Raw genomic sequence first — 23571 nt, 5'->3', positions numbered from 1 at the left:
AAGTTCTGACACTGAAAAAAATTGGGGCCAGGGTTTGGTTGCAGAGGCCTTCTCCCCGAAACTGGCAGCCCCTCCATGCTTACCCAGAATCTTCTCCTTGCAGATGGTGATCACCGCTAGCCAGATCCAGTGGACGGCGGACGTTAGCAAGTGCTTGGCCACCTGCAAGGACCGAGGGGACAAGAAATACCTCAAAGCCATGAAAAAGAAGCAGGTGAGACGGGGGCTGGCAGATCTACCCCATTCCTGCATGTGGGTCAAGGCGCCCACAGATGAGCACATGTTGGCACCTGCGTCCCCTCAGTTGGGAGGCTGTCAAGATCTGCTTCTCTCTGGGATGTGTGCCTAGGGAACCTGAGTCCGAGGGCCGTGCTGTCTTTTGCTCTCTGGCTATCCAGTGCTTTGGGTCCTTAGGTAGGACGGGTTGGCCCTGCGAGGGACCCCCTAGGTGCTGCTGCCAGACTGTGTCTCCCATCAGTCACTCCTGAGCATTGGCCATGCTGGCTGGAGCTAGTAGGGGTTAGGGGACCCAACAGCACCTGAGGGGTCACAGAGTTACCCTAGAGAGCTGCCAGGTGACGAGGAGGAGATCAGAGTGTTGGAGGAATCCAATTCAGGGGAAGTTCCTAGTGGATTGGGGTATGGGAATCTGGGACCCTGAGAGGAGTTTGACCTCAGGGAGGGTCCCAGTGGCTCGGGAGTTGGAGACGCCCTGAAAATGCCAGGTTCATCATGAAACCCTTTACACCATCACGGCTTCTTGCTTTTTCACGCAGAGTCCCAAATTCCCAAGGAGCCTTCCCTTCAGTATAGCATGTAATGTGTTACTGGAAGTTCATATCCGGGAGTCCCTCTAGCACATTTCTTAGATCTGTGCCTTCCCCACCCCACCCCAACTCAATATGGTGTCACTTCCTGTTTTTATGAAAACAAGATCCAGATCACTTTAATGCACCTAAAAAGGTTTTTCACCATTTCCCTGCTGCTCGGTCCGTCTCCCATAAAGAAAGTGAGGGTGGGGCCTGCCCATGAGGATGCTGCCATGGCTGCGAGGTGTCTCAGGGTTGCAGAGCGGCCATTACTGTCGCTTGGCTCTGGCTTGCTTCTCTTGACCACTGCCTCTGCATCCCTGCCCCAGCCTCTGAGGAGGAGACATTTGGGGCATGATGACACCTGTCACAGTGGCCGGAGTGGACTACTTCAGAGTAACGACGCTACGCAGCTCTGCATTTTATTCTTTTATTGGTGCTGCGTATTTACAGTGCTCAAGTCATTGCTATTTACACGGAGCGATGTTGTCAGTCGGTTTCAGAACCTCCTAATGGCTTTTGGCGCGTCTTTCTCCAACACAAAAGCTTTGGCAGACCCATCCTCTTGCCCCTCCTCTTCCTGCGTAATTCTGGAGTTGGGGGGATGGGTCTTCCCCCCTTACTTGCCCCTTCCTGTCCCACCTGGGACCCTGGCTCCTCTACCTTGCCTGAGCCTCGGACACGACTTCCTGCTTCCCCACTGGAATCGGAACTCTCCCTGCTTTCCCCTTTGCTCGGGGACGGGCTTGAACTCAGGAGGGGAGGGACTTCGCGATATCCCCTGTCCCTCACATCCACCCCCCTCCCAAGCTCTCCTTCACCCCTCCCCAGGCAACCCCAAGTAAAACGCCGCTTGCATTGGGGCAGACTCCAGATCCCACCCCAATCTGTGCACCAGCATGGTGAATTTCGCCCAATACGCGCGAACTGTCATATTTCCTTGGCGTAAATTATGAAGTTCCTCCTTAGTCTGGTCCATATGACTATCGGACGAATACATCGTTTTCAAACCTTCTAGAAATAGTTTGACATTCTTCATGCAAGGATTCCTTGTTGCAATTAACGGTCTTAGCCACTCCCTGGCCGCCCCTGTAAGGTGCTCCACAATAAACGCTACTCTGTGCTCATCATCAGGGAACTCATCGTGGTGCAGCTCAAGAGCATACACAATCTCAGTCTCAAAGCCCTGAAACTCCTTCGGGTCTCCATTGAACTTGCTTACTAGGGTCCCGGCTCTCCTTCCTGGCAGCACTTGGACTTGGGGTGCCCCTCCCGCCTTGTTTTTCTCTGCATCCAGCTTGTTTTGGAGGTCTACCGCCACCGCCCTTAAATGCTGCTCTTTTTCCTGGAGCTCTCTCACCTGTTCCGCAAGTTGTAGCCGGTCGTCCTGGACCTTCTTAGTCTCCTCTTTAGCTGCCTTCAATTCTCCCTGCGCCTGCAGCGACAGCTGTTGCAGTTCTAGCTGGGCTTGCTCAGCGATCTGCCGCCACTTCTCCGCCTCTGACACGCTCATCCCGGCAACTCCAAAGTAGCCCAAAAATGATTAGGAGGTTGCTGTCACAGTGGCCGGAGTGGACTACTTCAGAGTAACGACGCTACGCAGCTCTGCATTTTATTCTTTTATTGGTGCTGCGTATTTACAGTGCTCAAGTCATTGCTATTTACACGGAGCGATGTTGTCAGTCGGTTTCAGAACCTCCTAATGGCTTTTGGCGCGTCTTTCTCCAACACAAAAGCTTTGGCAGACCCATCCTCTTGCCCCTCCTCTTCCTGCGTAATTCTGGAGTTGGGGGGATGGGTCTTCCCCCCTTACTTGCCCCTTCCTGTCCCACCTGGGACCCTGGCTCCTCTACCTTGCCTGAGCCTCGGACACGACTTCCTGCTTCCCCACTGGAATCGGAACTCTCCCTGCTTTCCCCTTTGCTCGGGGACGGGCTTGAACTCAGGAGGGGAGGGACTTCGCGATATCCCCTGTCCCTCACAACACCGATGTGGAATACGTCTCCATTTTCAACTGAGGGATGTTAGAGGGTGTGGGGGCCTTTGGGCTCCCACGTTTGGGGCCCTGCCTCCGTCTCCAGCCGGCCAGATCCTTCTGGAAAGGATCACAGGCAGGGCACAAGAGACGGCAACCCTCCTCCATGGTTTCTTGGCCCAACTGAATACAGAAGCTCCATTTTGCCCGCCACAGTCAGGCCCTTGCTCCCCGCGCAGGTGTCCATGCTGAACAAGTACTCGGAGGCCATTCGAGGCAACCTGACAAAGATCATGCGCCTGAAGATTGTGGCGCTGGTGACGGTGGAGGTCCACGCCCGGGATGTCATTGAGAGGCTCTACAAGAGTGGCCTGATCGACGTGACGTCCTTTGAGTGGCTGAGCCAGCTTCGCCTCTACTGGGAAAAGGTGAGGAGGGTGGCTGGCACGGAGGCTGGATGGTGCAGTGGGTGAGCAGGGAAGGAGGGACACAGAGAGATGCATATTTACCGTGTGTCAGTGGTGAGCGGCCGCTGCCGCCCTCCTCTGGACAGCTAACAATTCCCAGCCCGGTTAGCTCTGTGCCCATCCTTGAGTGCCGTTTCCCTCTGCTGTTTGTGGTGCAGAAGCGCAGGAGACTCTGCTCTTGGGGAGGGTCTGAGCCTGGGCTGGAGCCTGCGTGTGTGTCTCTCGCCTCTTTTCTCACCCAGTGGGTGGCAGCCAGACCGCTTGGATTGGTTTGGAGCTCAAATGGAAGCAGCAGACTTTTTGTCTGCATACTCTGCACGTTCAGGTCTCCACACCTAAGTAGTATGGCATCTAGGAGGCAGGTGGGGAGACTGCTGGGGGCTGCCCCCTGCACTGACACTGGCTACCAATATGGCCCTATGCGGCCTCCCTTGCTGCTTTTGTGCTTGCCCTCAGGAGAAGCCAGGTCCTCGCAGAGTTCCAGGACCTGGTGTGTGTGTGTGTAAGGAGGGGAGAGCTGGCTGAGACCACAGGAGGTGCCTGGGTCCAAAACACAGCAGGAGTCAAGTCCAGAGCAAGGCAGCCAGAACTAGAGGAGCTGGAAGCAATGGTGGAGGCCCTGGGGTGCCGGAAGAAGCAGGATTGGATAAGTCCATAATGGAGAGGACTATTGATGCCTGCCCCAGCCTGGTGCCCTCCAGATGTTTTGAGCTACCAGCTCTTTATCTGCCACAGCCAGCATGACCATGGACTCACCCACACTTCTGGTTGCCCCATAATTTCTAGTCACGGGTCAAAGAGGTTCTTCTTCTTTTTCCGCCGCTTTCCCTTGGAACACCTGTTGCTTACCGTTGAGTCGAAACAAATGTCAATCCACAGAGAACCTGATTGACATTTGTTCCGATTCAACAGTGGGACAAAAAAAGGAGCCTTTCAGACCTATGACTTGAAATCACTGGCCAAATGGAAGTGTGAATGAACCCCATTGATACTGGGGTTGATGGGAGCTGTAGTCCGAAACATCTGGAGGACGCCAGGAGTGGGAAGGAAGGACAGTTTTTAGCAATGTGGGTTCCGGGGAGGGGGGGGGACATGGGGCATCATGTGACTGCAAGTGACCGCTCTGTGTTGGTGCAATGTGAACAATGGTTTAAGTGGCACAGTGCTTGGTCTCATGTCTTGAGTTAGCACATCTGGATGTTCTGAGATAAGGGTGCCAGGTGCACTGGGGTTACCGTAGCAACACCAGCAAGGTCATGTGCATGACTGGCTGAGTTGCTCACCCTCCCATTGATTCAGGAATGTAGAGACAGGTATAATAGTCTCTAGGGCATTGCTTTCATTATGTGAAGTCCTGTCCTGATGCTATCCTGTTTTGCTGTCAGGGTCTGACTCTGAATCTGTGAGATAGGGGAATAGGCTGTGGGTTTTACACACCAGCGTCAGCTAGCATGGTGATAGCTTTAGCGGACCTCTCCGTATATAAGCATATTTTCTTCAAAGACCAGAAGAACTGTATAAAGTCCATAGTGTTGTTTAGCATTGTCTTCCGTCTGGAGATGATAAGCGCTTTGTTACTTTGAACTATGTGGCAGAGGAGTTTTCCCCTTAACCGGGGATTCTGGAAGAAGCCGTTCTGTTGCGGGAAGGAAATATCTGAAAACTGCTGGGACTCCGCATAATCCTGATGCATCACAGGGGCTGAGATGGGATGAGCTACCAGCCGACTTCCACAAGTTCCCAACACCCCACCACCCCTCTCCTATGGAAAATCTTTTTTTCAGGAGCTGGACGACTGCGTCATCCGGCAGACCAACACCCAGTTTGCCTATGGCTACGAGTATCTGGGGAACTCTGGGCGGCTGGTCATCACCCCACTCACCGACAGGTACCCCACGAGGGCTGTGAGCCCGACCAGGAGAAGCCTAGGGGTTTCTGGCCATGGAGGTTGGCATGCCATGAAGGGCCTGGTGCCAGCACTGAAAGGCTACAGTCTGGGTCTGTCTGGGTTGGAAGGGTGGGGGATTCTGCTGGGGACAGCAGGAGGGAGCCTGGGAAGGGGAAGAGGCAGCTAACAATGTTTGGGGAGGGGTGACAAAAGAAAGGTGGCCAGTGGGGAAGTGGGAAGCCAGCCATGGGAACCCCTAGTCATCCTGCTCTGGAGGGCCAGTCGACAAGGAGAGCTTGAGGTTTTTTGGGTTCCTTCGGCCTCTCTTCCGCAGGTGCTACATGACTCTGACCACAGCACTCCACCTCCACCGGGGAGGGTCCCCCAAGGGCCCTGCAGGCACTGGAAAGACGGAGACGGTAAAGGACCTTGGCAAGGCTCTGGGCATGTACGTCATTGTGGTCAACTGCTCTGAAGGCCTGGACTACAAGTCGATGGGGCGCATGTACTCCGGCCTAGCACAGGTAAGGAGAAGAGTCAGGTGCTGGCCCTGCTCCAAGGGCTCCCCATGCCTGCCCTGGCCCTCCTCAAGCTCTCCACTTTGCACTCTGCCCACAGACCGGGGCCTGGGGCTGCTTTGACGAGTTCAACCGCATCAACATTGAGGTCCTGTCCGTCGTGGCCCAGCAGATCCTCTCCATCCTCTCGGCTTTGGCTGCCAACCTGACGCGCTTCACCTTTGAGGGCCACGAGATCAACTTGGTGTGGTCTTGCGGCATCTTCATCACCATGAACCCAGGTGGGGAGGCCGGGAGATTTGTTCTGGGCAGGGGTGGTGTTAGGCTTCGGGGAATTCTATCCCTCCCCCCCCCCCCCGGTGGCAGCAAGAAGTAGAGAAAAACAAAGAAGAGTTCTTGCTAATGAGTTTATTCAGTCATCACAGTAAGAGACAAAAGGAATGCAGTCTGTCTCCCATTAATGGCGTTGCTCCAACTGAGCTCCTCCCCCCCCCCTTCCTAGCAACAGCACTTCCCCTTACGGTGGCTGCCAGGGGCGAATTGTCTCTGAGTCCTTTGCTCTTGCAATCTCAACGAATGCCAGGTTCTGGGAGAAGGGGGGGTCAGAAATACTATCCAGTGATAGTGTGTCAGCTGGCTGCTCTCTGTCTCCTCCTCCTCCCAACATCTCCCATCTCTTCTGTTCACCTGTCTCTGAGGTGTGACCTTCCTTAAACCACTGCTGTAATTCAATATTGCCTTCCTCTCCCCTGGAAGCTTCAGGAAGAGAGGGGGGGCGATCTCTACCATTCCTCCTCAATCTCATCCCCTTCAGTCCAGTCCCTTACAGGTGGGCTCAGCTGGGGGGGTGCCTCCACCCGTGGACATTTGCCAGTGCTTCTGTGTCCCTCGTGGCAGGTTATGCTGGACGCACAGAGCTGCCCGACAACCTCAAGTCGATGTTCCGCCCCATCTCCATGGTGGTGCCTGACTCCACTCTCATCGCCGAGATCATTCTCTTTGGGGAAGGCTTCAGTAACTGCAAGGTACTGTTGGGATGGTTTGGGGAGGGGGCGCTTTGCTTGGGCAGAGTGGGTGAGCCGAAAAAGAGCCCTCCCAGTGAGGTATGCCAAACTATCTCCTCCCCTTCCCAGATCCTGGCCAAGAAGGTTTACACCCTCTACTCGCTGGCTGTCCAGCAGCTCTCCAAGCAAGACCACTATGACTTTGGCCTCCGGGCGCTCACGTCCCTCCTCCGCTATGCTGGGAAGAAGCGCAGGGTGCGGCCCGACCTTTCTGATGAGGAGGTGAGAAGCCCCCTGACTTCTGCAGTTGTGCCGCAAAACGTGGCCAGCACAGAAGGGCCGGTAGCTCAGCGGCAGAGAGCCTGGCTTGCAAGCGGAAGGTCCCCCGATCAATCCATAGCAGCATCTCCAGGTGGGTTTGGAGAATCTCCAGCCTGAAATCCGGGAGAGCCACTGCTGCCAGTCAGTGTAGACAATACTAAGCTAGGTGGACCAATGGTTTGGCCCCCTGTAAAGCAGCTTCCTCTGTTCCTGAAAGGCTAGTGGCTGCTAAGAACTCTGGGGTTGGAATGAAGAGGAAGTCACTCGTAACGTTGCTGTTGTGTGTGCAGGTTTGGGAGGGGAAATGATCTTTGGCTCTCCATGTCTGCCTCTGGTGGCTTTATCAGTCACACAGCAGCTCCTTTATGCCACGGGGTCCTCCCTGGGGTGCTTCATGGAGCGCTTGGCACCCTTTTTTGCCTCCCCCCCCTGTACCACATACCCTCCTCCGACCAGCTCTTCCACACTCTCTGCTTGCAGGTCCTCCTCATGGCCATGAAAGACATGAACATAGCCAAGCTGACGTCTGGCGATGTGCCTCTCTTCAACGCCATCACTCAGGACCTCTTCCCAGGCATTGAGTGCCCCGTCATCGACTATGGAAAGGTCAGCCATCCCGTCCCCTCCCTGCCCCACAGGCTTCGCCTCTTCTTCCCGGGAAACTGGGCAAGAGCTCCACCCAGTGCTGAGCTGCTGTTCTCCAAGGGAAGCCCCTCGCAGGTGGAACCCACCAACCCACTGGAATGCTTGATGGTAGTGGTGGGAAAAGCAGGGACTTTCATTACTGGGAGAGAGAATCATAGAATTGTGGAGTTGGAAGAGGGCACGAGGGTCATCTAGTCCAACCCCCTGCAATGCAGGAATCTTTCACCCAACGTGGGGCTCGAACCCACAACCCCGGGATTGAGAGTCTCGTGCTCTACTGACTGAGCTAAGATGTGGCATGAAAAACCAGGTGTTGCCTATGCAGCCTTCCAATCTGGGCATTTCTTTCTTTCTTTCTTTCTTTCTTTCTTTCTTTCTTTCTTTCTTTCTTTCTTTCTTTCTTTCTTTCTTTCTTTCTTTCTTTCTTTCCCCTTCCAGCTCAAGGAAGTGCTTGAGGCGGAGCTGAAAGAAATGGGCCTGCAGGTGATCCCCTTCACCATCACCAAGGTGATCCAGCTGTACGAGACCAAGAACTCTCGCCATTCTTCCATGATCGTGGGCAACACGGGCAGCGGCAAGACCGTCACCTGGCGCGCCCTGCAGGCCACCCTCTGCACCCTCTGCAAGAGCGGAGACGCGACGGCCAACCTAGTCCGGGTCAGTGGGAAGCTCCTGTGCCTCCCCGGTGCCTGGCTCTGCGACACGGGGCTGAGCAGAGGACTGGCCTCCCTCCTTGCCTCTGCCAAGTCTGGCTGCCTCTTCTTCTTCCTCCACTTCCTCGGGGGCCCATCCCAGACGTCTTCTCCAGTTGATGGGACTTGTTGGGCTGGGTGGGGCTTCTTCGCCAATGTCCACTTTTCCTGTAGCCCCCCCTTGCTGGCTGGCTTCTCTGCTGCATTCTTTCCTAGGGACGGGAGGCAAGTTGTCCGCCCTTGATATAAAAACGGGGGCAGGATTACCCGCAGCCCTCTAGCTTCCATTTGCTTCTCCCCAGTTGGATAGCCATAAAAAATAAATAAAGCACACAGGTCTGTCCGGGTCTTAGCTAGAAAAAAAAGCACCTTGCTTCCTCCTGACTTTGTCTCCCCTGCCCCTCTCTTCCTCCCACCTTCCCGCTCTCTTTCCTTGCTGGGCCTGCCTGCTTCCAGGAGTACCCCCTGAACCCGAAGGCAGTTTCCCTGGGCGAGCTGTACGGAGAGTACAACCTCAGCACCAATGAGTGGACGGATGGCATTCTGTCCAGCGTCATGCGAATGGCATGTGCAGGTACACCAGGGCCCCTTCCTTCACTCCTGCCATGTTGCTAAGAGAGAGAGAGAGAGGTATCAGAGTGCCTTCCTGCCTAGAAGCCACACTGTCTCAGACCTATAGGCACTCATCTCATCTTCTTCCCTAGGGGAAACTGAGTCCTGCTGTCCTGCTGTCCTCAGGCCAGGCTGAGTCCGGGGTACTCAGAGGCCCCAAATGTATAACAGAACAGGCAAAGGGCAGGTGGGTTGGACGGTGACACCCACAGGGAACATAAGCAGAGCCCTGCAGGATTAAACCAGGGGCCTCTCTAACCCCATCATCCTGTTCCTTCAGGAAACCCAGGAGGCAGGGCAGAAAGGCAGCTGCTCTCCCCTCCTGCCTGCCCCCATTGTCTCGTATTAAGAGCTACACTGCCTCTGGAACCTGGAGGCTCCATTTTGCTGTCCATAGCGAGTGACAATACTGCTACCTTTTATGAGTTTGTCTGCATTCCCAATTTAAGCCAGTGGCCGCTGCCGCCCCATCTTGTGGCAGCCAGTTCCACAGGAGATGCTGCTGCCCCCATGGTGACCGGGAGCCGAAGTGTGTGTGTTGGTGGGGCAGCTGAGCCCCTCCTGTCCTCCTTGTTACTTGCTTGTGGCTACCGAGTCCGAGCCACAGGGGGCCTGTGCAAAGCATTTGGGGCAATTTCCCACCTGCTCTTGAGGCCAGCTGTGAACTTTAGGCAGCTACATGGCATGCTTGTCACTGTACAGGCGCCCAGGGAGCTTAGGGGGCAAAGGAGAGGCCTTGCTTGGGCAGAGGCCTCAAACTACAGACTGCTCTGGCTCAGCTCTGCCATAACTCCTGCTTTCTCCTCTCCAGCCCTCACTGGCGGTCCCTCACCTTTGCTTCACCTTTGCTGTGGCCTGGCCAGCCTTCCCCCTGCCTGCCTGCCTCTCAGAGACCATTTCCTGCCCCCCCACCCAGCAAGGGGGGCACCACAGCCCAAGGAGCGGCTGGATGTAGCCAGGAGGCACCAGGTTCCTGCTTTGAGGGGGATTTCCTCTTGAGAGCTGGGGGCACTGAGCCCCAGGCCTAGGGTGGGGGGAAATACGTGCTGAGCCTGGGACACTGTCGCCTGCCTCTCCTCAGTCCCCCCCACCCCACCCCCCAGCTCATGCCGCTTTGCCTGATAGCCTCACCCTGAGGGGGCACCAGTGATTATCTCCGAGTGCCGGCAGGAGGCCTCCCGCGGGCATTTGCTTTTTCTCATGCCAGCGGGGCGATGGCACTGCTGTTTCTAGGAAACGGGTGGGAGACGGAGCGGGGGAAGGCCTTCCTCTGACCCCAATCTCTATGATAATTGAGGATGGGAACCTGTTGGCATGCATGTTGATTTTGGGTGGGTGAAGGTGACCCACTGTCTTTTCCTCTCGGGGGATCTCTGCTCTGTGCTGGGGGGGTGGCGGCACAGGGAACAGAGGATCGAAAGGCAAGGAAGAGGGCGAAATCTTGGTCCAGGTTGGGGCATCAGGCTGCTTCAGAGAGACCCTAGTTGCTTATGGGTTTCTGAATCAGCTTCCGACCCCTTTCTTTCCACCCCCCTGCTGGTACGGTGTCTGACTCTCTTGTGAAGAAGATTGGATGACTTCTGGGGTTCTGTTTTTGCTGCTGGGGCTGCAGTGTTGTGTGTGGCTAGCTACCTCACCCCTCACCCCCCCCTCCACTGTTTGGATTACGCTGAGCTAGATGGTAACAGGGGGGGGGGGCTTGACTCATTTGCCATGACTCAGTGGCAGACTCAGTTCCGCTTGCCCTCGTAAACCTTCCAGATGCTGGGGGGGGGGGGACGGCGACCCCGATTTGCACTTGAGTCAAATGATTCAAACTGCCTGCTTGAAAGAGAGCCCCCGTGAGTGAAATAATCAATGTGAGCAGTGGTGGGAACTGGCCTTTGGAGCGACTTCCTTTGCAAAGCTGAGGGCTGGTTCTTGCTGGGCTGCTCCAGCTCTGTGCTCTGTTTTCCACCTTTGGGCACCTGAGGCCCAGATCTTTGCTTCCCCCCCCCCAGCCAGGCCTTGCTTCCCCCCTCGCCCGTGGATAGTAGCTCCTAACTCTCTAATCCAGACTCCTGTCCCCATCTGACCCCCCACTGCAGGACTTCTCCCTCAACCCCAAAGCCCTGAGCCTTGGGGAGTTGTTTGGGAGGTATGACCTTGCCACCAGCGAATGGCACGATGGCGTTCTGGCTTCCATCATGCGTGAGGTCTGCACAGGTATTTACCCTCCAGGAGGCCCACCTTGGCCGTGCCAGGTGCCTGCCTTGGCTGCCAATCACTCTTCCTTTCTGAGCAAGCTGGCACCTCTCTCTCTGTCTCAGACAATCAACCTCTTCAAATGAGACCTTGGAAGAAATTCTCTGCTTTGCTTTTGAAATTGTTGTGTGTTTCAATCCATTCTGTGTGTTTCAACCCTTGTCCCTGGTGCCCCACCCATTGCCCCTTGTTTGTTGACCAGCCACTGTTCTGTTCCTCTGAATCACAGAATTTGGCTTTCAGGGAATCCCAGCCCTCATTTTTTTTAAAGGGCATGTTTCTAGCTCTCCTTGATGTACTGACGAGTCTGCTAATGGCTCTTCTGGTATGTCTTCCCAAATACATTTAAGGATCCAACCAAGATCTGAGCACAAGAGCCCTCTCTTCTCCGGTGGCTTCCAGCAGCTGGTACTCAGAAATGTTGCTGCCTCATACCATTGGCAGCCTTTCTCCTCCATGAATTTCTCCAACCCTTTTTTCCAAGCCCTTTAAGCTGATAGCCACCCAGTCAAACCCCGTCTACGCTGGCTGTGGCTCTTCCAAGACTCAAGGAGAGGCAATTTTTCTTCAGCCCACCTAGTTATATGTTGTGGCTTCCATGTAAGGTATACAAAGGAGGGCAGCGAATTCACTGTCCTGAGATCCTTCCTGCTGTAGCCCAGGAGGCAGGAGTCCGCATTATGGACTCGGAGTTCTTAACGTTCCTCTTTGCCCAGACGAGAAACCTGACGAGAAGTGGATCTTATTTGACGGCCCCGTGGACACGCTGTGGATCGAGAGCATGAACTCTGTCATGGACGACAACAAAGTGCTGACCCTCATCAATGGCGAGAGGATTGCCATGCCTGAGCAGGTAGGCCCGAGCTGCGGCCCCCACAAGCCAGCCACTCCAGCAGCTCCATGGCCAGAACTGATTGGTGGTTTCCATTCCCCCCCCCAGGTTTCCCTGCTGTTTGAGGTGGAGAATCTCGCCGTCGCCTCGCCCGCCACCGTCTCCCGGTGCGGAATGGTTTACACAGACTATAGTGACTTGGGGTGGAGGCCCTATGTCCTTTCCTGGATCGAGAAGCGCCCAAAGGTATTTGAGGAGGGGAGAACAGTGGGTTGTAAAAGCGAGCTGACGCCGGGACCCCCACGGTCAAGTCTGTCCCTTTCCCCCCACCCTGTTCTGCCCTGCTCATTTCATGCACCCACAAGAGCTGTATTCTCACGAGGCCATGAAGCTCCCACGGGGATCTTGGGTCAGTCGCTGCCTTCTCTCAGCCTACTCTACCTCACAGGGTTGTTGTAAAGGATAAAATGGGGAGGACGAGAAGTACATATGGAAAGGCAGAATATACAGTCATACCTCGGTTTACAACCACCTCGGTTTACAAACACCGTGGACCCATCTGGAACGGATCAATTCACTTTCCATTGCTTTCAATGGGAAAGTTCGCTTCAGGTTAAGTACGCTTCAGTTTAAGTACAGACTTCCAGAACCAATTACACTCATACTTCGGGTTAAGTACGCTTCAGGTTGAGTACTCCATGGACCCGTCTGGAACGGATTAATCCACTTTCCATTACTTTCAATGGGAAAGTTCGCTTCAGGTTAAGTACGCTTCAGGTTGAGTACTCCACGGACCCGTCTGGAACGGATTAATCCACTTTCCATGACTTTCAATAGGAAAGTTCAGGTTAAGTACGCTTCAGGTTAAGTACAGACTTCCGGAACCAATTGTGGTTGTAAACTGAGGTACCATTGTAAATGTAATAAATAGCAACAATAATGTTGCTACTGACTGTGTGAGGGTCAGAGACAGAACTGGATTTAGGTATGATGAGGCCCTAAGCAATCGAAGGTAATGGGGCCCTTTAATACGTCCAGCTGTCCTTTGTCAACAACAAATTATCACTGTTTTTTGTGTTGAATATATGCTATCATTTATGGACCTCATAGGTATCTCAAGCCATTTGCCCATATTGCCCTGCAACCTGTCCATCCAGAATGTAGGCACCCTATATATAGAAAGGAGCAAACCCGTGATATTTTAGGGAGCAGGCTAGCAGGCGGGGCCCATGACTTACATCATAGGAGCCTACACAACACAAAACACTGTTGCTGTAGGTAGGTTTTATTCATTTTTTATCTTATATTTTGGAAATGTACATCCAGTTTTATTTCCTTTAATTTTTTAGGGCCCCCTTAAGAGAGTGGGACCCTAAACTATAGCTTGTTTAGCTTATACGTAAATCCAGCACTGGTCAGGGTGGGATGGAGAGGTCCTAGGGAAGCCCTGAAGGGACAAATGTGGGTTTGCGGGGGTCTTCAGGAGGAGCAGATCAAATAGTCGACAGTCGGCGAGCTTCCCTTTGCCCCGTCTCCTCCCAGACTGAAGCGGAAACCTTGCAGCGAATGTTTGACAAATTTACCAACAAGATGCTGACCTTCAAGAAGGACAACTGTCAGGAGCTGGTCCCTATCCCCGAGTACAGTGGGATTGTGTCTCTATGCAAGCTGTTCTCATCCTTGACGTCGTCTGATGAAGGGGTAAGTGGCAAGCAAGGGCCAGTCAGCCGCTCTGGAGGCCCTGGGCGCATCATCAGCCTCCGCCCTCCTCGGGCCACCTAGCATTTGGGGTGTGTTATGTCAAGGAAGGCCCCCTTGCCTCTCTCTAAAAAAAGAATGATTAAGAATATTACAATGAGTTAAAGTACAAAAGAAAGAAAAAGAGAAAGCATACATAAAACATTTTAACAGACAGAGGAAAACAACAATAACATTAAAACAATGACATTAAAATATAATTAAGATTACAGAACTATATAACATATACAGTCATACCTTGGGTTGTGATCACTGCGGGTTGCGCATTTTCACGTGCGTGTGCAGACGTGGCGCTGCAGGTTGTGAACGTGCATCCCACATGGATCACGTTCGTATCCCAAGGTTCCACTGTATGTAAATGCATGAACTTATTGTTTCCCTCAAATATACATCGATTCATGGGTCACTGTAGTTTCCAAAAATACATTCCAAATTACAGTTGTACCTCGGAAGTCGAACGCCTTGCGACTCAAACGTTTTGGCTCCCAAATGCCGCAAACCCGGAAGTGATTGTTCCGGTTTGCGATTGTCCTTTGGAACCCGAACATCCGACGCGGATGTTGCAGCTTTGGATTGGCTGCAGCCAATCGGAAGCTGCACCTTGGTTTCCGAACGTTTTGGAAGTCAAACGGACTTCAGGAACGGATCCCGTTCGACTTCTGAGGTACGACTGTATCATTAAATTTGTCCATGCATAATCTTCATCTGAAAGCAATTTAGTCATGGGTTGACATAAATTTCTTTTATGTCATTAGCAAATGGAAATTTGGATGTCCTTTTTATATCTCTTCTCTTTTCCTTCCCCTCCCCCCCCTTTTTTGGTTTTCCTTTGCCGTTTTCTCTTTCTGTTCTTATTTTTATTTAGATTCGTTTCTTTTCTCTTACTGCGTTATGAAAAAGCTTTAATAAAATCTTATTTTTAAAAATAAAAAATAAAAACCCAGATCAAAGAATAGTAATGTTGGAAGGGACCACAAGGGTCATCTAAGATCAATCTAAGATCTTTTGCCCAACTTGGGGCTTGAACCAACGGCCAAGTGCGCTATCCCAGCACTGTTAAGTTTTGTTCCTAGGGAGGTGGCTTCCAGCGAGTTTGGGGGGCAGTGGGTCTGAGGAGAGCTTTTCTGAACCCCCCAGCTGAATCCTGCGGACAGCGAAAACTACTCAACGGTGGTGGAGATGTACTTTATCTTCAGCATGATCTGGTCCCTGTGTGCAGCCGTGGACGAGGAGGGCCGGAAGAAAATCGACATCTTCCTTCGAGAGATTGAGGGCTCCTTTCCTAACAAGGTCACTTGGATGCACTTCCCACGAGGGATGGCAGTGACGGGGTGGTGGTGGTGGTGGTGGTCCTATGAGGCTGGGCTAAGTCCTGCAGCTGTTGTGCTTGCCGGAACAAGATAGGCTACCCCAAAGGTGAAAAGAGGGCATGTGAGTTAATAGATCTAAAGGGATGTGGGCAAGAAAAAATGGGTCTTATGTCTCTGGTGTTAACGGAGAAATCTGAGGGCTCCCTTGGACAAAAAAACAAGGACACCAGCCAGGAATGCCAGAGCAAAACAGCAGCCAGTGGGCTTGGTCTTTATTGAAGATTGTCGTGACAGGACTCCCACCTGCCACCAGGTGAAACAAGATGGAAGCCCTGTACAAAAGAGAACCCAAACTTTTATTAGCTGCTAATCCCCATGTTACATCCCCCCCCCAACTACATCACTAATACATCCAGGAGCGGTGCTAGGGCTTTTTGCGCCCTAGACAAAAACACCTTCTGGCGCCCCCCGGGCGCATGCATCATGACGCACACACACCGCTGATGCCCCTGCGTCCCCTCCATTGGCGGGAGGAGCGCGGGCCAAGGGGGGAGCTCGGCGCCCTCCCGGCTGTGGAGGGGACGCTTTGAGCTCCTCAGCGGCAGCGGCTGCAGCGAGCGAGTGGCAGTGGTGGCAGCAGTGCCCATAGCTGAAGGCTTCGGCTGCGGGCGCTGCTGCCGCTTGCTTGCTGCCGCCGCCGGGGAACTCTCGGCGTCTCCTCCATAGGCAGGAGGGCACTGAGCTCTCCTTTTGGCTCGCGCTCCTCCCGCCTGTGGAGGGGACGCTGTTAGCTCCTCGGCGAGCGGGCGGGTGGGCGGCGGCGGCAGCGCCCATAGCTGAAGGCTTCATCTGCGGGCGCTTGCCGCCACTACCGCCGCCGCTGCCGCTGGGGAGCTCTTGGCGTCCCCTCCATAAGCGGGAGGAGCGCGAGCGCGTGCCTTGGGAGGGCGACGGTGGCGCGGGGGTTTTGCAGGGCAGGCTCGGCAGCGCCCCCTCTATTTTCACGCCCTAGGCAATGGCCTAGTCTGCCTAAATGGATGCACCGGCCCTGAATACATCATGGTTACATCATGAAAGGGGAGGTCTGGTGGCAGTAATCTGAGCATCCTGGGCCCTGACCCATTCCTCCCCTTGCCCTCCGCCACACACCCATCAAGTGTAACAAAAAGAGATATTTACATTTCCCTGTTTCCCAGCCAAGTTAATCAAACCCTTTTGTCTTCATCTGGGTTTGTTATTTCTGGAATGGCTACCTGTCTGGCACTCAGGTATCAGGATGCCAGGGATTGTCATTCAGGCAGAGGGGCTGCTGAGTAGCTGAGCTCACATGTCTATATGAATTTCTGAAGTTTTCCCAGTGAGCCGGTACTGTATATAGATACATTTATCAGTGAATTGTTACATTTGGTATTGTGCAGGAGAGGCCCTTTGAATAGATAGGAAGACAAATCACAAAAGTCACAAAAGTGATTGTGCTGATTTCGGTAGTGGGGTGCATGTGCATGATATCTGCTGGAGGGGCAAACCTCCCCCCCCCAATACATAAATTCCTGCAACAATGGGAAGGTGCACAGGGCATCCCTCTTGCCCACCTAAGAGCCAGTTGCAATCAAAAACCCTTCCACTGCCCAGGGTGATCTACGATTCAGGCCCAGCTTTAGGCTTCTGCAAGGTCTGCTGAAAATACACCCCTCTGACAAGCTAACTTCTTTCTGTCCCAGGATACAGTCTACGAGTATTACGTTGACCCCAAGCGGAAGCAATGGTCTTCCTTTGAAGATAAACTGCCCAAGATGTGGAGGTACCCACCCAAGTAAGTAAACAGCTTTTCGCATATTGCCCAAGATAGAGCAGGCCGGCCATCGTTGTTCTCCCTGCCAGTCCCAGGCAGGGAAGGAGGAGCTTAATGGGAGTGTGACTCAGCCCCTGAAACTTAAAACCTGTGTTCTTCAACCTTCTGTAGCTCAAAGCAGTGGCTTAGTGTGGGTTGCCAGTGCCCGGGGCCACTCAAAAAGGGTGGGTAAGAGGGAGGGAAATTCATGGTGTACACATGCGCATTCAATTGCCTAATGGCGTCTGCGTCACCCAATAAGATCACAGACACAGAGATAACAAAGAAGTCATTCTGTTGTCTGAAGAGGTCGCTTCCTGATTCACCTGGAGAAGCCATTTTCAGTGGAGCCCAGTGACGGTACAGCTGATTTGAGACAGCACCGGGTGTTAAAATTTTGTGCCCCCTAACAATTTTGTGCCCAGGGCAACTGCCCCCGTGCTACGCCACTGGCTCAAAGGCAGTAGGACAGCGGCAGGAGAGGCAAAGGAGAGCCCTTCCTCCTACCCTGCGTGCCAGGTTTGTGGGATACGCTGCCACAAGATGTGGCAGTCGGGAAGAAAATAGTGATGGATGAGGCAGAGGAGGAGGAGACGGGAGTCCATGAATGGCCGTTAGTAGCCAGGAGAGACTATTGCCTTCTAGCCTGGGGAGTCGGCCTGTGTGAGAAGCAGGTTGCTGGGTGAAGCTGACGTTTGCTCTAGCCTAGCAGGGCCCATCTGAAGTTCTTATACGTAAAGAAAGTAGGAAGGAGAAGCAGCAGCTAAGGGGGCACCATGGAAAACGGGCACATTCTAGGGATGGCAGTGTCCTGTCTTCATTGTGTGTGTGTTGGAGGGTCTCAGGCGAGATTTTTGTAGCAGTAGCAGGGTATGAGTGACAGCACAGGGGCACCTCTATGATACACACATAGTGACTCTCCCCGCTCCCTTTGCCTGCCTTCTCTTGTTTTTTTGCATTCTTTTCCTTTCTGGCTCCCGAGCAGCCTGCCTTCACCGTGCCACTGCGTCGCTCGGCCGATCTTGTTCTTCAAGCCAGTGGCTTGGATCCATTTCCCGCCCCTCGCTCCCCTAATCCGATCAGTGGCCTGAAATTGCCGGAACGTGGTCCCCGAGCTGCCACGGGCCGCCGGCCGCCTGCATCCTCGGAAGCTGGGCGGAGGGACAAGCCTTCATTAACGGTGGCTTCCTTCCAAGCTGTCAGGCTCCGGCGGGGGTGACAGCTGCGCCAATTGCGCCTCGTGTCGGATGTCTTCATGCATTTAGGCCAGTGTCCTTCCTGGAGCCGTGACAGCCGCGTTGGGAAGGACCAGAACGGCCCCCGGGGCTCTGGCGCCCTGCGTGTGTGTAGCAGGGAGGGGAAGCAGCCAAGCTTTGGCAGGTCCCAAGCATGGCAGGAGCTGATGCCTCGCCCCTGAGGCTGAGCCCGGATCTCCCCCCTCCCTCCCTTCTCTTTCCAGCGCCCCCTTCTACAAGATCATCGTCCCCACCGTGGACACCATGCGCTACAACTATCTCGTCGACGCCCTCATCTCCAACCAGAACCCGGTGCTGCTGGTCGGCCTGGTGGGGACCGGCAAGACCTCCATTGCCCAGGGCGTCCTGCAGACCCTGGACAGCACCAAGTGGGCTGTCCTGGTCATCAACATGTCCGCTCAGGTAACAGGTTGAGGGAGAGGAGGGTCCCGGCTCCGCCCCCTGGACACACCCCACGCATTGGCTCCAGGGGTGTGGGCGGCGCCTCGTGAGGTGCACCCATCAGCCCAGGCCTCATGCTCCCCTTCTGCCTTTGCAGACCACGTCGACCAACGTCCAGAGCATCATTGAGAGCCGGGTGGAGAAGCGCACCAAGGGCGTCTATGTGCCTCTGGGCGGGAAGAGCATGATCACCTTCATGGATGATCTTAACATGCCTGCCAAGGACCAGTTTGGCTCCCAGCCCCCCCTGGAGCTGCTCCGCCTCTGGCTGGACTACGGCTTCTGGTACGACCGGGCCAAGCAGACCATCAAGTACATCAAGGTGAGGGCCGGATGCAGAGCCAGACAAATTGCCCAACGTGCAATTGCTGCGCGATGCTTTCTTCTTTGAAACAGACGCTCTTGGGGCAGGGGGACCAGGATTGGAACCTGGTTGCATACATGTGTGTGTGTGTTACGCTTTAAACCCAATAGCGGTTTCTCTCGCGGGGGGAGGGAGGGATTCGCAGCGTTGATTTTTGTCAGCGCCATGGCAGAGGGGCGGAAGTTGCTCTGCACCCCACAGACCCAGCCTTGATTTCCCCCTCTGGTGCCCCGTGGCCCTGTTTGTGAAAAGACAATAAATAAAAATAAAAATCCAGGCACGTTGAGCGCAATTGCGCATTTAACGTAATTGTCTGATTTGGCTCTCCGCCGTTCAAGAACTCTGCAACCTACAACCAGAGACGACTGTGCGTGGAATACTTGTTGTTGTCTCTTTCTGGGAGGCTGCACATCTGAATTTCAGGAGTGTGCGGTGGGGGGGGGGGCAAGAAGGAGCGGGAGGGCGTGCCGCACAGCAGAGCCTCCCGGCTGGAGTGTGGCGCATGCCATTGCAGCTATTACAGCCTCCACTTCCATGCAGGCCCCCCGATTTGTATGCTGCCTGCCTTCCTCCCCCCCCCACTCCACCTCTGCGGGGTCCCTCTAGACTGTTTAGTCGTCGTGCTACTCAGACACTTTTATGGAAAGAGGCGGGCGGAGGTTGGGGGGGGGGAGAGAGCGAGCGAGAAGTCTTTTATTTTCTTTTGGTTTTGATCCGTTGCCTGTTTGCCTTCCCCCCAGGACATGTTCCTGATGGCAGCCATGGGGCCCCCCGGAGGAGGGCGAACGGTGATCTCTAGCCGGCTTCAGAGCCGCTTCAACCTCATCAACATGACCTTCCCCACAGTAAGGGCTGCTTTGGTCTACGCAGGCCGGCTGGGACGCTCCAAGGGCAGGGGTTAATCAGGCAACCACAGCCGCAGACGCCGCCTGGCTCGCCACCCCCCCTTGTGTGTGCGTGTGTCCACGCAGGCAACCTGGTTTGGTGGCGAGGGGCTCGTCCAGCTGGCCTTTTGGCTTCCAGAGTCTTTCTGAGATCAAGGGGGAAAGCTCTTTTCACCTCCGCACAGCCGAAGCGCCCGCGGCCTTTTATTTTCCTCTCCTGCATAATGCAGGGCACTGACAATGCCTGCTGTCCAAATCCAAGTTGCCCAGGAGGCGTGGGGAGAGCTTGGCACGGCGGGCGATGGTGCTGGCAAGGAAGCGGCTCCGGCCCGAGATGAATCCAAAATGGCTGCTCCTGCTCAATCACCTGCTCGTCCCATTTAGAGCAGGACAGGGCGGTGCCAGCTGCTGGTAACCACAGGAGGGGAGAGGACTCTTGTGCTTGGATCCTGCTTGCAGGTTTCCCATAATGGGCATCTGGTTGGCCACTGTGAGAACAGGATGCTGGACTAGGTGGGCCGTTGGCCTGATCCAGCAGGCTCTTCTTATCTTCTTAGACCCATGGAAGTGAATGGACAGGACTGCAGTAGTTTGGGTTCATTCATTTCAATGAGTAGGACTTAGTCAGGAGTGGAGAGGAGAGCTTCTTGTTGCCCCATACCCACGACAGTCCAGCTTTGTCATACTTTTATGGTCAGGCTGGGGGGCTGGGGGGCTGGGATAAGCTGAGGTGTATGACTGAGCGAATGATTGATTCCCACTGAAGTATTTTAAGACACTTCTCTTCCTTTGTTCCAGTTGCCATTTTCCCCATCCTCACAACAGCTCTGCCAGACAGGCTGCTGTTATTCCCATTTTACAGGCAAGCCTCACAGGACCCTGGCTGAGGCCGGGGAGTGAACAGTGCGGCAGGAGCGGGACCTTAACCCCCGCAATGCCAATAAGGAGGGTGAGAGGGTAGTATGTGTACTGGGGAGCTGGCCGTGGGACTCCTGACGAGGTTGGCAGCTTGTGGCGAGGATTCCTGCTGAGCTGTGATTCCCGTCGCAGAGATGGCACCCTGTGCATTGCAGGGGGCAGGACTAGATGACCTTTTCAAATCTATAGTTCTACGAATCCTTGGGAGAAACCCAGGACAGCCTGATCCAGAAGGGGGAAGATTGCCCCCAGCTCCTTGACCTCTCTGCCTCAGGCCAACGTAGCGGGTGCTGGTATGGGAGGGCATGCCCACCCCATGTCATGCCCTCGGCTCTCCTCCACCCTGAACAGGACTCCCAAATCCGACGCATCTTTGGCACCATGATCAACCAGAAGCTGCAGAATTTCGACGAGGGGCTCAAGCCCCTCGGGAACACCATCACTGAGGCAACCGTGGAGCTCTATAACAGCGTTGTCCAGAAGTTCCTGCCCACCCCGGCCAAGATCCACTACCTCTTCAACCTGCGGGACATCTCCAAGGTAAACAAAGGCCTGCTCAGGCTTCTGGGACTCTTCCCTACAAGCTCGGAAGGGCCTGGGGGGGGGTAGGGTTGGCAAAGTTCCTGAGGAAGGGGGTGCCGCAGGTGAGGCTCTGTGGCCGGAAAACCATGGCGTGGACACGCAGTGTTTTCCCATCCTTCAGAAGCAGGAATGGGAGGCAGGTTCCCTTTGATTGATGCTGCTCCAAACACAAGGAGGGGGGCAGATCACCCACAAGTTCTGGGCTCATTCTGCCTCAGGCAAGGAAGCAAGTCCTTGTTAGCTCTCCGCAGCTTTGAGTTAGAGAAGCTCCTCTCTCTCCCCCCCCCACCCACCTTCGCCTTTCCCCTCGGTCTCTTTCAGACATCTTCATTTCTCTTTTGCCTAATGCTGCAGCTTTCTCAGAATCAGAATGTTTCCCACCTCTTTTGTCTTCTGCTCCTACATCTTACAGAAATGTTGTGGGGTTAAGCCAGAGACACAGGGGAGGCTTCTAAGCGGGGGGGGGGGGGCTGAACATTTTCGCGTTGCCCTCCATCTAAAGCAGCCTTCTTCCAACCAGGGGCCCTCCAGGTGCTCTGAACTACAACTCCCATCACCCCACAGCCAGCCCAGCTGATGGGAGTTGTAGTCCAAGGCACCTGGAGGACCCCAGGTTGGGGAAGGCTGTTTTCCCCAGCACGTAGACAGAATGTGCCTGTTTCTGGGGTCTTCTCCTGCCTGAGACCCAGCAGACGAGGCATGATGGATTTTTTCCTGCGTGTGTGATCCTCTGTGCCAGCCCAGCGGCTGGGAGCATTAGGATTCCAAGCAAGCTCATCTCCTCTGCTTCCTGGGACTCCTCTGCTTCCTGGGCAGCGTCACCTGTGAATGTTCAGACTTAGAAGGGCCTTCTGGCTTTACCCTGGCTTCTCATAGGAGGCAGTGGTGGCCACAACCTGGATAGCTTTAAAAGAGGATCAGACATATTCATGGCGGAGAGGACTTATTGATGGCTACTAGCCACTGTGTCTATGCTCTGCCTCCACAATCAGAGGCAGTAAATGCTTCTGAATGCCAGTTGCTGGAAATTGCAGGAGGGGAGAGTTGCTCGGGAGTGGCCGCTGGGAACATATAACACCAGCCCTAAAGGATCTGCGTTGGTTCCCAGTACATTTCCAAGCACAAGTGTTGGTACTGACCTTTAAAGCCCTATATGGCCTCGGCCCAGTATATCTGAAGGAGCGTCTCCACCCCCATCGTTCAGCCTGGGTTAGGCTGTTATTTGGGGTGTAGCCGCTGTATGCCGGAAGGAGCGTCTCCACCCCCATCATTCAGCCTGGACACTGAGGTCCAGCTCCAAGGACCTTCTGGCGGTTCCCTTCCTGCGAGAAGTGAGGTTTCAGGGAACCAGGCAGAGGGCCTTCTCGGTAGTGGCACCCGCCCTGTGGAACGCCCTCCCACCAGATGTCAAGGAAATAAACAACTATCTGACTTTTAGAAGACACCTGAAGGCAGCACTGTTTAGGAAAGTTTTTTAATGTTTTAAAGTGTTTTTAATATTCTGTTGGGAGCTGCCCATAGTGGCTGGGGAAACCCAGCAAGATGGGCAGGGTATAAATAATTTATTATTATTATTATTATTATTATTATTATTATTATTATTATTATACGTGGGTCCTGCTTGCTGGTCTCTCATTGGGGCATCTGGCTGGCCACTGTGAGAACAGGATGCTGGACTAGACGGGCCACTGGCCTGATTCATCTTCTAGTGTTCTTATGCCTCTGGAGAGAGGGCTTGGAAGTGTCTCCTGCTTGCCAACCTTGAAAAAAATGGGTTATTTAAGAAGATTTCCACCCCCTGCTTCTCACCGAGCAAGACAGGTCTTGGTAAAGACATCCTCAGGACCAGAAAAGTACAGTCATGGAATTGTAGAGTTGGAAGAGATCGCAGGGGTCTTCCAGCCCAGCCCTCTGCAGTGCAGTCAGATGGTGGTCTGCGCCACTGAGTTGTGATGACGACCCTTCCTTGGGACAAGAGGCAGGCGCATTTAGGGCCTTTGCTGAGGGTGGTTGTGGGACGGCTCTCTTTGGAAGACCAGCTGGGGGTGGGGCCCATCCTCGGGACTGGCCTAGAAGATGCTTGCCTGGGGTCCATAGCTGTACTGTCGTCCCTGCTTGTCTCAGGTCTTCCAGGGCATGTTGCGAGCCCACAAGGACTTCCACGACACCAAACCCAGCCTCACCCGCCTGTGGATTCACGAGTGCTTCAGGTACAGATGT

General features: G+C 54.2%; 1 protein-coding gene across 3 annotated transcripts in view; it reads left to right on the top strand.

Annotated features, from left to right (window-relative positions):
- The window catches only part of DNAH2 (dynein axonemal heavy chain 2), a 149025-nt gene that overhangs the window by 89843 nt on the left and 35611 nt on the right, over nucleotides 1-23571 (top strand). For 2 of the 3 annotated variants that reach the window (XM_060281903.1, XM_060281902.1), the window contains exons 34-53: nucleotides 104-214; nucleotides 3024-3212; nucleotides 5036-5139; nucleotides 5474-5663; nucleotides 5758-5938; nucleotides 6555-6682; nucleotides 6791-6943; nucleotides 7463-7588; nucleotides 8066-8284; nucleotides 11019-11136; nucleotides 11892-12028; nucleotides 12116-12253; nucleotides 13550-13708; nucleotides 14903-15055; nucleotides 16797-16888; nucleotides 18366-18564; nucleotides 18701-18925; nucleotides 19708-19812; nucleotides 21121-21309; nucleotides 23476-23561. In XM_060281903.1, coding sequence (XP_060137886.1) covers nucleotides 104-214; nucleotides 3024-3212; nucleotides 5036-5139; nucleotides 5474-5663; nucleotides 5758-5938; nucleotides 6555-6682; nucleotides 6791-6943; nucleotides 7463-7588; nucleotides 8066-8284; nucleotides 11019-11136; nucleotides 11892-12028; nucleotides 12116-12253; nucleotides 13550-13708; nucleotides 14903-15055; nucleotides 16797-16888; nucleotides 18366-18564; nucleotides 18701-18925; nucleotides 19708-19812; nucleotides 21121-21309; nucleotides 23476-23561 — 3002 coding nt within the window. Of the gene's footprint in view, nucleotides 1-103; nucleotides 215-3023; nucleotides 3213-5035; nucleotides 5140-5473; nucleotides 5664-5757; nucleotides 5939-6554; nucleotides 6683-6790; nucleotides 6944-7462; nucleotides 7589-8065; nucleotides 8285-8775; nucleotides 8894-11018; nucleotides 11137-11891; nucleotides 12029-12115; nucleotides 12254-13549; nucleotides 13709-14902; nucleotides 15056-16796; nucleotides 16889-18365; nucleotides 18565-18700; nucleotides 18926-19707; nucleotides 19813-21120; nucleotides 21310-23475; nucleotides 23562-23571 lie in introns of all 3 variants that reach the window. The other variant, XM_035134845.2, reaches the window with a different exon arrangement.

Source organism: Zootoca vivipara, chromosome 13 (assembly GCF_963506605.1).
Source record: "Zootoca vivipara chromosome 13, rZooViv1.1, whole genome shotgun sequence".
Classification (NCBI taxonomy): domain Eukaryota; kingdom Metazoa; phylum Chordata; class Lepidosauria; order Squamata; family Lacertidae; genus Zootoca; species Zootoca vivipara.
Note: the sequence above shows the minus strand (reverse complement) of the source record. Positions and strands in the feature narration are given on the sequence as shown.